We start from the raw sequence: 13,353 nt of genomic DNA, 5'->3' as shown, positions 1-13,353 counted from the left end.
GGGGGAGCTCTCAGCAGCCATTTTTCCCCACAGGGTGCCCGGCTTGGACTTGCCTGGGCTGGAGATGTGCAAGCCTGCTTACAGCCGAGGGCCAACACAAAGATTTGGTCGGTTGCCGCGTTTAAAGAACCCACAACGCAGCCCTGCTGACAAAACAAAGTATTAACAAAATATTGCTTTGAATGCAATTTGGTTGAAAGGAAGCACCTCCAAGCTTTTCTCCAGGGCACAAAACCAGGGCTAAAACTGGAGAAGATGCAGGCAGTTGTAGTTTGAGGAGGCTTTGGCTCATGAACTCCACAGTATTTGGAGTCGACAATCAGGCAAGTACACTACGCTTGCAATTTCGAATGAAGGGTAATGTGCTGGCTCAATACAGATTCCGTTTTTTTCCCCCCTCCTTTTATATCCCATGTTTGCAATTAAAAGACTATTGTAAATATATTTTGCGCAGTCTTTAAGCGAAAGGCTAGCTTTGGAAAAGGACTGATTTATGTCCCTACCATTACTACAGAGATAACAATATTAACCACGGTTCACTAATGCGTGTAGATTGGATTGAGCCCTTGGCTCTGGTCCAGCAGAACACAGTAATAACACAGACTTGTTTGTGTGTGTAACTGCGTGTGTTTGCGTCTCTCGGAGCAGCGTCCTCTCGGGACATAAAGGACTCCATATTTTCAATTGAGAGTAACATAGAAAGACGCTGAAAGGGCCTCATTACTGAAGAATTAACATCCTGCCCGATTACACCAAATACTGGACGGCAAAAAGCAGCACAGCAACACTAACACCTGTGTGCAAACTATTTAACCGCTGTGACATTTTCCACGACAATGATGGAAATAAAATGCACAGCAATGAAATTGCAATAAGCTCCATGAGGCAAGAGCAGCAGAAGAGGCTTGTGCAGAATGCAATAAGCTAAGAGTAACAGGAAGAGATAAGAGGGGAGGAAAATCTGGAGTATTAATGAGAAAATTCAGAGAACATTCCCGGACTTTATTACGGGGGAAAATAAATCGCCCGCACGGCTCTTCCCACCCGGCGGTAACCTCGTCCCCGTAAGAAACCCCTCGTTGTGGCTTTTGGAAATGACATTTTTCAGAATGAATCGGGGGCTCATTTATAACGCTTTTGATGGAAGTAGCCTTGGGTATCTCTTTGTAGTGCTGGAGGTAATGTCAGCATGCTCGGAGTGAAAGGGTGAACTACTGTCCAGGCGTCTTTTTAAAGACGAGGCTTTGAAGATGTTTAGCAGGTTAGTCGGCCAGACAAAGGTCCTCGGCAGAAGAGACGCGAGGACAATTTAATTCTGGATTTCACCCAATAAATAAAATATAAAAGAAAGTTTTGATCCAAATAGTCTTTAATTGACACATTTTTCAGAACAATGGAAAAGGAGAAAACATGAGCCAATATTATGATTCAGAGCTAGACTGTGTTGGAAAATATTTTGGGAAGAAGTCCAAGGCCGCCCTGGCAAGGCAGAACAAAACAATATTAGCCCTGAAAAGCTGGGACAACCAAGTTGGAAAAACAGCAAATGAACGACCGAGTCCCGGCCGTTCTCTCTCAAGACGGACCCCAAGAACAAAACGTGTCCTCTCTGAACCTTCAGCTGTCTCCGTTTGCGGGGGAGCGGGCGGCGGCCTGCAGGGTCCTCCGGGCCATCTCCAGGGCTCCTTCCTGGGTCTTGTTCCCGCCGATGAAGCCTCCGGTGTGAACGAAGACGCAGCCCGCGATCCCGCTGAGCTCCGACAGCGCGTCGTCGCGGACGCCGCGCCACTCTTCTAGCAGGGACAACCTGGGGCCAGCGGGAAGACAGAAGGGAAAGTTGGCTTACGGACGGACGCTGTTTGGACAGCTGCTCACTTTGGTAAACACACACACCTATTCTGCTGTACACCAGTAAACCATGACACAGCAAATCTAAGCACTAGTAAGAGAGATAATAGTCCCATCAAATCTACCAATGCCTAAATCGGAAGGTCTCCGAATGCAACGTACGCAGGCTGAACATGAACAAGAAATGTAGAACAGCTCATTTACCCCCCCCCCCTCCCTCCTCCTCTGTCTACTGCCTGGCACACCATTTAAAACGCATTACCAGCTGACTTTTGTGAGTGTGTGTGTGTGTATCAGTCTTGCCTTGATGGGCTTATTATCTCTATTACTAGTGCTTAAAATGAATTGAAACATTGAGCCATGAATGATTTTATACCGCATCATAACTTCATTGCGAATCTCTCGACCAGCTATTGCTTCTAATGTAAGAATTTAAAAGCCGCACAAAAACAACCTAAATCTGCCAATAGCGTCAGATTTCATTTTATCAAAGAGTCGTCAGGCCCCTCTTCCTCGCTGTCCCATAATTGATGAATTATGTAACTGTAAAGTCTAACTTGTCAGAATTACATTTTTTAAATATTTTTGCTGTGTATAACACACTAAAACATCCTCAAAACCTAAAACTAACCGTGAGAGAGCGAGGAGCTTCACCATATAATGATTCAAATTTACGTGTGTTCTGGAATTAATGCCATTATCTCAAATGTGCGCCATCTTGTCCCTACTGACGGCGTCGTAGCACAACCTCGAAATAAAGGCCTGGCAAAACCCTCATCCCTGGAAAAAGAAGGCGCCGGTCGATAGCTCCACAGCCGCAACACGAGCTCAGGACGAAAAGGTCAACGGGGCTGGTGATGAGAGCAGGAGGGGGGAGGATTGTTGTTACGACAGGCTCCGATTCTCAAGATGACCGGTCTACATACAAGGACCACGATGAGCAAATATAACATCTCAAAACCTTCCCGAGACCTTTTCCACATCATATACTAGATAGATAGATACTAGATCATATACCAGATACTAGGAATTAGTGCTTCGACAGAAAAAAAGAAGAAAAAAAACATTTAAGATTTGATACACAGCAGGGCTGAAGAGGGATAAATGTATTTCAATTTGCTTCTTTCGAAGGGAAATTATTTCAATTTCATCAACTCCTTTTTCCATTTCTTCCCCTTTCACAGCAGAAATAAAGTGTGATCTATTCACCTTCAATAAGTAAAAAAATAAAATAATTTTAAAACCATTTTGAAGATCATTTTAAAACATCTTTCTAGTTCCAGCTTCCACTTTGTGAAAATGTCTGCTTTTCTCAGACGTCATTCAGGGTCTTTAGTAATTAGGGATGGTCAATTTTCATTATTACCGTATTTTCGCGACTATAAAGCGCACTTAAAATCCTTTTTTTCCTAAAAAAACAGCGCGTGCGCCTTGTAATCCGGAGCGCCGTATATATGGCTCAATTGGTTGATCCATACTGGTTAACGAGGATCCATTGGAGGGAAAGTCTGGTGCCAGCAGCCACGGTAATTCCAGCTCCAACAGCATATTGTAACGGACTGTGTTTTCATGTTCTGGAGCGGCATTGCACTTTACAGAGTTTTGGGATGGTCAGTGAAGGGCGCACAATGTGACGTAACTCATCTTAGTGCCACCTATGGGGACGCGGGAATTGTTGTTGTTTTGGAGAGCGATGGTGTGTTTTTGTTCGGCGTAGGCTACAGCCGACAGTAGCCTGTTTCTCGACAATAAAACCAGAAGATAAGCACATTGTCCAGAGTCGCTACAGTACATTAAAGCTCGTAGTTGGATGTCGGGATCGCGCTGACGGTCCGCCGCGAGGCGCCACCGTCTGTTCCAGCGCTGCCTCTCAGTGCAAGATGCACCAAAGCATTTGCCAAGAATGTTTTCATTAACCAATAACGAAAGAGATATTGTTAATATCCACATTAACGTTTGAACAACGTTACCATGGGAGTGAAGAGTTTTCAGAACGCTTAATAACGTTAGCACAGCCCGATCTAGTGGATGCATAACGCAGCCCCAGTCAAACGTTTTACTGCAGTTACTTGCGCCTTGTGATCCGGTGCGCTCTATATATGAAAATAGTTCTAAAATTGGCGATTTATTGAAGGTGCGCCTTGTAATTCAGTGCGCCGTATAGTCGCGAAAATACGGTACCTTTAATTTTATCGGCCCAACAATTGACAAAAAGGATAATAAAACCATCAGTAAAATATCCGTTGACTGAGGCCCGATCAGATAAGTGTCACTGCAACCAGTTGGTTTGCCTGAAATAAAGTAATATGTTCCGGCTCATATTTCCATCCACCTATTTGAATCATCCCATCTACTGCATCTCTAAGGGAAGGACTGCTTCCACTCCCAGCACACATTTCCTTAGCAATGTGATGTGGATAAAAATAGACCTTCTCCCCCCCCACCCGCCAGGTGCAATAGCAGGGACACAGGTGATAACAACGCCCTGTTCGCAGAGTCGACACCGTCCCGCTGGGAGAAAGGAGGAGGCCCGGGGAAAGAGCCATCTGGAGCTATGTTGTTTTATCCATCGTTCTCACGGAGCTCCACACCCGCCGCCATGTTTGTGTTGAAATTAAATGTTAAGGGCCGTCCCCCCCCCACCATAAACAAGTGCCTAAATAAATATAGGACAGTAACATAAATACAGAGGGGGGGGGGAGCAAAAACACCTTCCCATCCCTTTCCTGTGTCTTTGGGTAACGAGACAATGATGAAAGCGTAAAAGCACAGTTAGAGGTTACAACACACAGCAAGAACACGGCGGTCAGGGAGGACGAGGCTTTGGGACCATCTGCTGTGACAGTGACGTCTCTAGCCAGGCACGAGCACAACAGACATCACATCTGTGAAGGAGATTAGATTTTGAACGACATAAAAATCGTATCCATCTCACTGGGCTTTAAGATCTGAACGCGACACGACACCTTCAACCCTTAGACTCTCGATTCAAATAACAGTAACAGTGGAAAAAGAAAAGCTCAGGAAAAAATAAGAGACAGAAATACAGTCAACAGATATCACATGACAAAACACGTTATAAGACATTCTATATATTTACATCTCTATTGTTAGAGGCTGAGTCTGTCATTCCTGTGCCAGGTATGAATTGGGAGTTTGTGTTTCTGTCTTACTGATATCAGCTGGTTTACTTTCTACATTTACTTTGAAGCAGTCACAGGAAGCACACAACAAAAACACATCCAGGCAATAAAAAGTGTTCTTCAATCTTTCATTTCAAATTGAGCATTCTGAGATTTCGGGAGGATTGGATACAAATGAACTCATCTTATAATCAGTTCAGCAGGTTCTGAGTAAAGGACTTCTTTAAAATGCATTCTCATAAATATCAGTAGCGTGTTTAAAAGCACATTGTGTAGGTTTGACGACCTCCTCACAGACACAATTGCAAAAGAAAAACACCCGAGTGGGAGAAACGGCTCAGATGTGTCTGTCCAAGTGTTGAGTGTGCTTACATCCTTTCGACTCCTTAGAGAAATATAACAACAGAACCTCTGCGATTCAACCAAAGAATCACTGCTCACCTACAAAACTAGTGTTTCTGCAGTAGTTGTTAAACGGTCGGACAAGCATGAAAGCTAATTCATACGTCGGGACTCGTCTCCATCATCAGAGCTCAAAATATTCCACACGTCTGAGAGACTCTGGGGCGGTATCGTAGCAGAAGTTACAGAGAGGATTTCTAGTGTCACTGCTTTTCTCCTGATTCTTTAATGTCTGCCAAGCTGACTTGTGCATATTATGAGATCACGAGCTGTATAAAAGCACCTCTGGTATTTAGAAGAGAAAAATGATCACCTGTTCTGGAAGGTGTTGAGTCCAGCGGGGACGCACTGGACCCGCCACTGTCCATTCTGGTCGGGGTAAAGGACAAACTTGATGGGTGTCTCCACCTTGAGCTCCTTCTCCAGGGAAAACAGGTGCTCCTTCCAGGGACAGCCGCCCTGGGAGAACAACACCACCTCCCCACTGGGATCCACCTTCAAACAAGAAAAGAACCATCAAGTGGGTGCTACTAAAGGGCCGAGGCAACAGCAGCTTCTCAGCAGCAAAATCCTAACTGTAAGTTAGGATGGAAAATAACGCCAGAAATGGATCTAACCAAACGACAGCTTGATCTTTTACATACTTTAAAATCAAGTTTTTAAACAGTATAATATATGTTCTAACTGGAAGTATTTGGAATCAGACACAATTTGTGTCTTACGTTTGTAACAATCTACCATCTATTATCTACAGATAACAGCTCAATAATTATTTGGTGATTGTTTGGTATTATTTGTTACTGTCACCAATATATTAAATACTGCACATAACAATACAAAGAATAATACATACAAATACAATTTAACATATTCTAATTAAAGAAAAAATAAATTGTTTAAAAAGTAACTTATAATAAATGTCAGATTCAGAAGTCATTTATTTGGACCCGAGTCCCAATATTCACAAAGGAGAAATATCGAACCCTAACTACCAGCATCAGATCGGACCGTCTCCTACCTGATGCCTGCCCTTCACGGCCTCCTCCACCACTGCACGAGCCGGCAGCCAGGCAGACCGGTAGTACTCCAGGCGCTCCAGGAACTCCTCCCCAACCATCTTCAGAGCCTTCCTGAAACCCGCCTGGTGGAAACATGCGCACGGATGCAAGCATCCAACGATCATGATGAAGAAAGGCGGACGCTAAATACGTGCCGCCACAAAACTCACACACACGGTCTCACAGACGGACGTCTAATCTGCTGCGTGCATCTGGTTGAAGGAGCTGTGTTTTTTTTGGGGCGTGGCACATAATCCATTATAGCATACGAATAAGAATCAAGCAAATAGGCCAGCTACTGCGCTGTCTGCATTTCTTTTGATGTGCAATTACGACTAAATCCCTTCTGTTAAATACATAAGTCATCAACGAGGTGCATATGAGTATTTGGGATAAGTTTGTACTGATAAGTAAAATCATTTTTTTTTTAAACTTTCCAATGGGATGATTTCTTATTCTTTGATTTAAGCAAAAGTAACTCAATTTTTACCCATGAATATCCATATATCTAATCTATCATATGTCTAAATAATGAAAACATGTATTTCCAATATCAACAGGGCACACGCTTCAATAGTCTTCTACTGTAGAGGAGATATTGAAAATATGACGTGGCTATTTCTGTGTTGTGTAACTTAAGACAATTATTGTTCAATAATCTTATATTGTAATATCTTCACTTGCAACTAAACCTATGCAAAAAAAGGGATATATTTTTAGGGGTTCTATCTGTTACATTCTTTGAGAAACCATTTGGTCTTTAAAGTGAAACTACCGCGGACACAGACCCACGCGCATTAAACGCCGGTGACCGTCGGTTCAAAAGATGCAACAAACGAAAGCGTCTGCGCTCACCTCGGTGTCCTGACTCTGGCTGTTCCAGCGCGGGTTCAGGTGGCCGACGCGCGCGCTCAGCGCCGAGGACACCGAGTAGCGAGCCTCTCCGTCGTACTGGGAGACGCCGTTGTCCACGGCGTCGACCTCCTCCACAAAGTTCTCGTACAGCTGTGGGGGATTGAAAGGCACACGTGAGGGGAGAGGTCAGGAGACTGTAATGACATGGGGGGGGGGGGCTTGTTTTATGTTCATGGTCAGTTTTAAAAAAGGAAGACTTGGCAGTAAATCACTTTTTCTTCCCAGGACAGGGACAATTACAGAAGGCAGGACTTTGAGCAATTTACTGGACTCGCATCATTCTGATCGAAACCCATTTGGTCACAAGAGAGTGGGCATTTAGGGGGTGCTTAAGTGCACGGCTACATCGTTTAACTAAAAGAAAAAGGGTAAAAGGAGGCAAATTGCTACAATTTTACAGTTCAATGGCAAAGTTGCAGAAAGAGGTGGAAGAGGAGCAGAGATGTGGAGACATATTTAAGGCTGAAAAGTCAACTCCTCTGTGCATCGGAAGGTCAACTACCAAACAGATGACATTTTGAAAGTGGATTTAAGTTTGGGGGAAAAAAAAAAGATTGTCTGAACTGGCTGAGGACAAAACGCTCAGCCTCCTAAAATAAATAAACCCCAGTCCTGAGTAAAAAGATTATTTGGGGCTTAAAACAAATTGACACATCAAAAGGACAATAATAATAATACGAGTTGAGAGTGCTAATATTATGGTTGAAGTAGGATTTGGCTTCGTGAGCCTGGGCGTCAAAATGTTATTTGCGCTGAGGCCGGTCTAAAATAGATTAAATACAATTGCAGTGTCCAGTGAAGACATTCCTTCTAATTGCATTTATTCATAACCTACATGTACCGACTGTTTATGTTAAGAATCCATCACCAACTTCTTTGCCCGAAGGACCACATTCTATTTTAAAAAAAGGCAATAAACATTTCACAAAATTGGTAGAAACCCATTTCAAAAAAGTATTCATTTTTTTCTTGAATAATAAATAAATTATTCATGATTTGTCATATTAAACTGAACCCACAATGCTTTTGTTAATAACCGCCTGTCTGACAAAGGAAAAATGTCCAAAACTAAGTGAATAGTGTACAGAGTTTCATTGACTTAAAGATGAATTCATTGTTTCCGCTAAAAAAAATTGTCCCATTACTGTAGGGTCTTCAAACAAGATAAATCCTATGACACTTTGAAAATAGTTTTTAGAATAACCACCATGGAAAAGATGCAGTCCTTTCATTCCACTGGGCTCCATTTTTTCCCCCAAAGCAACTGACGAGCCACCTTCCCTCTCCATTATCTTTTTCTCTGAATGGAAACAAAAGGGTTGCTGCGGCGCCTTCTGCTACAAAGCCGCTCCCCCCCCCCTCCTCACCTTGTCGTAGAGCACCTCCAGCTGCCGGTCGCCCTCCTGCAGCTGCGTCAGATGGACCAGCAGCTGACGCCCAAAGTGCAGGTAGACGAGGCCTGCGGAGCTGAGCTTGGTCACCCACGGCTTCTCTGCACACAGGCTGTGGAAGCTCTCTGCGAAGGTCCTGAAGAGAGGGTGGACGCCGTGTTTAGGGGGCTTAATAGTTTAGTTTTCTAAATACCCTGTTTTATAGCTTCTAGTCCAAATATCTGGTTATGCAATGTTGGTTGAATAAATTAAGCAAATTGAGGCAGTTTGAGGCTTCTTAGGAAAACGGATTGATATTTGAGGCTTTTTATTTCATATTTTGTTGGCTTAAGCATAATTGATTATAGAAATAACCCCAAACTCTTAGTTGGGATGATGAATTACTGATGCTTGCTTTACTTAAGCGTTAAGTATGAGCTGAAGTGAGCAGCTTGAGTCAGTCCTCTTGTAGAGCAGCCATGTCACAAAATGTAACACAGCGTATTCCAATACTTAATGAATAGCTATCAGAAGATTAAACGCAACACTAAAGTCAATGTCTGGGAGATTAAACATCAAAGTGCTGCTCACAAACCACCTATTCACATGTTCCCTAGAACAGGCCTTTTGAACAAAAGCAAGGATTTAGGCTGCAAGTCACATAAAGCAGTTGCGCTTGTAAAGATTCTGCACAGCTTCCGAGAGCCAGTGTGCGGGGAATATAAGCCCCCGAGGTCATTTAATTTGGGATTAATTAGGACGATTGGGCCGCAGCACAGTGGAAAACAGGCCGTCAAGGGAAGTGGAGGCTTTCATGAGATTTAAACGTTAACTTCAATGAAATGTCACAAAAATGCTACAACTCTAATTCACTGCTCCTGTCGAAAATCTCGTAGTTGGTTTGAATTAAATGAATGAGACCTTAACCACCATCTATGCTCCTCTCACTACTGGGGTTTTTCCTCTTTTTGGAAAGACAGAACCGTTATTGACCCCCTTTACTATATCCTTCCAATCACTTATCTCTAACTCCAACATCTTTCCCTTTGAAAAAGTAATTGTTCCCACTAAAAAAATAATGCTAATAATTGAGAAATGCCAATCCAATTAGTCATGTTGTAGAGGTATATTCCTTTTAATTCAACGCAGTATGATTGCGACCTTCGTTACGTGGGGTTCAATATAATATATATATATATATATATATATATATATATATATATATATATATATATATATATATTATAAATAGGCTTAGGAAATGTAATGTCTCAGGCTCATGTGAGAACAACTGAAAATTTAGTATAACAGTGGTGCGAGATTACGGATTGAGTCGAAAAAACTCATAAAAACAATATATGTAGTGACTAAAAAAATCGCTTTGTCCGCTCAAGTGATGCTGAATTTATTTTCGGACAGATTTCACAACATTTCATAACCTTTAGAGGTGCTGGTAGGCAGATTGAGTTACCTTTATGTATTCTCGCCCCCATGCTAAAGGGGGTGGGAATTGCATCAATCTTAATTAACTGTACGGGAAAGAAGTGTTTTTTCCACCTAAAAACTTCAAACTTGTTGTTGTTGTTGTTGTTGTTTTCATTTCAGGCTCCAGATATTATTATGGACCTCATCCTTGCAACGTCACCGCTGTGACTTTGAAATGGGGACTCTAATTGTTCATCCGCCTCTGGAGCCTCTTCGGGCGCCCGGAGCCGCTTACACCCATCTCTGCAGTCACAACCGTTTTGCCCCCGTAGGTTAATGTGAGTGACAGCCACATTCTCCTGCAGCCCCCCGACAGCGTTGCGGCAGCCTCTGTGCCTTGTAAAGCAACGGCAGCCAACAGCAGGGGGGGGGCGTTAATTATCACTAACCCCCTGACAGGAAGAGAACTCTGGCATATCGTTATCACCGTGGTCATGAAAGCTTTCTCTAATTATCATCAGGACATTAAGCTCACAAGACAACTGAAATAGATTACCCAACGAGACGAGACTTGGAGTGAATGCAATCACTCGGAAAGAACTTGAGCAGAGAACATACGAGTGGGAATGAGATTTTTTTTTTTTATAGTAAACTGTAACCACGATATGACATCTCAATCTTGGTGAATGAACCTTTCATGCGTGTTGGTCGCTGTCCCTGAAAAGGTAAAGGTATTGAACCTAAAGCTCCCAAGTACCTCTGGTGATGGTCATAGCGATGCCTCTTTGGGTCAAACTCTCCTCCGACGTCTACAACGATGTCGCACTCAGAGAGCTTCGTCGGGTCCCTGGTGCGAATGATCTCGGCGTCCTGTGCAAAGAACAGAATGTTTTTTTTATTTATTTTTTTAGAACTGCTTCCACCAAGGCCATTGTGTACACAAGAGTGTTACCTGAATGGGAACAACTGGTGGCAGATGTGTAGGAGGGTTTTAACCCATGTATCGATTGCATCAAAATACAGGTTCCTGTGTAAGCGTTAAGTGCAAATTAACTCAGGCATATGCTTTAGTAAAGGTATTCTTAAAAAAATAACTATACAAATGGAAGGTTACTGTTGGAATTGAATGAAGGCGCGTCAGCTGAACATAATATGGACTCTTAGACTCAATGAAAGCTCACAGTTTAAACACATTCATTCACCTATTAGCGCACACATTCACATGTCGACTGAAATGCAAAGGGCTGAGCTGCCCAACAGGAGCAACTTTAAGGCCCAATTGCACCTTTGCCATTCGATAATGATCGAGGATCAACGAAATCGGTCCCAACTGCAAGAATAACTTGAAATGGAAAAGTAAGAGGAGGGAAAAATGGTTCCATTCTTACTAATCTTTTTCTCATAGCACTGTGTGGACATTGATTGACGACTTTTATCATTTAACTCTTCTTCTTTTGGGGTCGAATTTCAAATGTAAATATTACATTTGGTGTCTGATCATCTTTTTTAAAATAGCCATTATTGAAAAAGAAATAAATGCATTATAACAGGGGATTTAAAAATCAACAAGTCTACAGAATCGAATATATATGTTTTTTCGAAGAATATGCGCTATGTCTGCTTCTCAGCTGATCGTGAAGACTTATTGCAGCAGAGATATTGCCTTAATGTTTACATTGAGTTTTTTATGCCTATGAGTGAATGACTGAGACAGACAGCTTCATGACAATATTTTTTATGGGATCTTTACTCCAATAAGATGAAGCACTTATATTGTATATACACTTTCAATTGAATTAATTGAAATTATATAAAGTATACTGTGACATAGGGTTGTATTTGTATTTAATCTAACCATGCCTTTTGGAGTTTACGTTTTGAATAAGTTTTGGGGTGGTGCTGTAACTTGTTTTTGGGACAGGTATTTTTGACAAGTCTATTTGATAAATACGGGGAAATTGTATTTATGCTAAATTGGTTACGTCACTTAATTTAACGTCAAAGTAAATATAAAAATGTATAGTTTATTTGGCTGATCTTTTGCTTTTAAATATGAACTGAATTAAACTTGTATTGTGTCCTATTTCTGTGAGCTCCATAAAAACCGTTCAACAGCTCCCCCATGTGGACAGATGGAAGAATTAGACGATGTGTGACAGAGATATTCAGCAAAAAAAAAAAAAAAAAATCAGCCAATGCAACTTGAAGAATATGGACGTAAGTTGCATCTAACGTTCCACGCTTTAACCGGTCTGTGTAACGCCACTTAAACGGTCGATACTTTCACCAATCACCCCTACGCGGCCTCTTCCTGCAGCACAGCGAACATACCTTGTACTCGGGCAGCTGCCGGAGGAAGAAGCAGGCGAGAACTTCGTCGCAGTGGAAGGTGCCGTTGTGAGTTCCGATCTTTATGACGCTCATGTTTTCCCCGCGGACTCTCTTCGGCTGACTCGACATGTAACGCGGTGCCGCGCGAGTGACGTCCACGAAGGGCACGCGGCAGCAGTTGGCCCGTGAACTTAAAAGCCGTGAAACACCCGCTGGTTGGGACAAGTTCACCTTGGACACGATCTTCGTTAAGTTTAGGGCGATTATGCGAACACGCCACATTCAAACCGAGACTCGAGGCGACACGCGTTGGTGACGGAAGGATTTGACAGACGGACCGGAAGTAGTTTGCCTGTTTTGCGAACCGGAGAACCCCGGGGATATGATTTGTTTGTTGTTGATTTTATTTATTTTGTTGTTATCTAACATAAGTATTCATACCCATGGTAATTATTTCCTAATTGAAGGGAGCTAAAGCACAAGGTGTTACATTTTAAAGATGAATCGTTCAAGTGGAACAAAGTCTTTCGTTTATTCGGTATTTTTTCCCGTCGGCAGATGGCGCCTTGCGCAGTGAAACGAGCTTCTTGATTATTTTATACATGGAGAATTATGTCTGTTTCACATTTTAACAAGTCATGGATACTGATTTTTTTTTCTTGAATGCGTTGAAGAGGAATTTATATTCTGTAGAAGTATCACCACAAAACTAAACTAAATAAAGGCAGTGACTTTGTGTGTTTGTGTTTATACAGTGTATATGTGTCTTAATTAGGCTAGGTATATTTTTTAAGGTATACACATTTCGATGATGATGATGAAATCACTCCAAAAACAGAATGGACCATGGAAATATAAAGA

At 42.3% G+C, this 13,353-nt stretch overlaps 1 protein-coding gene across 1 annotated transcript; it reads right to left on the bottom strand.

Annotated features, from left to right (window-relative positions):
• Positions 1-1,333: 1,333 nt before the first annotated feature.
• On the bottom strand, positions 1,334-12,854 carry myg1 (myg1 exonuclease). The gene is made up of 7 exons (XM_037448142.2): positions 12,493-12,854; positions 10,919-11,031; positions 8,734-8,893; positions 7,307-7,456; positions 6,412-6,534; positions 5,707-5,888; positions 1,334-1,807 (listed from the first exon to the last, which is right to left on the bottom strand). The coding sequence occupies exons 1-7, from the start codon at positions 12,772-12,774 to the stop codon at positions 1,618-1,620; spliced, it is 1,200 nt and encodes a 399-aa protein (XP_037304039.2). The 5' UTR covers positions 12,775-12,854; the 3' UTR covers positions 1,334-1,617.
• Between the last annotated feature and the right edge of the window lie 499 nt (positions 12,855-13,353).

This window comes from Pungitius pungitius, chromosome 8 (assembly GCF_949316345.1).
Source record: "Pungitius pungitius chromosome 8, fPunPun2.1, whole genome shotgun sequence".
NCBI lineage: Eukaryota > Metazoa > Chordata > Actinopteri > Perciformes > Gasterosteidae > Pungitius > Pungitius pungitius.
This window is presented reverse-complemented; position numbering and strand designations above follow the sequence as displayed.

What these genes read in the sequence shown, in the direction of transcription:
- myg1 (XM_037448142.2), bottom strand. Translation starts at nt 12,774, where the DNA reads ATGTGGCGTGTTCGCATAATCGCCCTAAACTTAACGAAGATCGTGTCC. An exon ending in GGCAGCTGCCCGAGTACAAG is followed by an intron (nt 11,032 to 12,492) that starts GTATGTTCGCTG and finishes TTCTTTGCACAG; the next exon opens with GACGCCGAGATCATTCGCAC. An exon ending in GCCAGAGTCAGGACACCGAG is followed by an intron (nt 6,535 to 7,306) that starts GTGAGCGCAGAC and finishes TGTTTCCACCAG; the next exon opens with GCGGGTTTCAGGAAGGCTCT.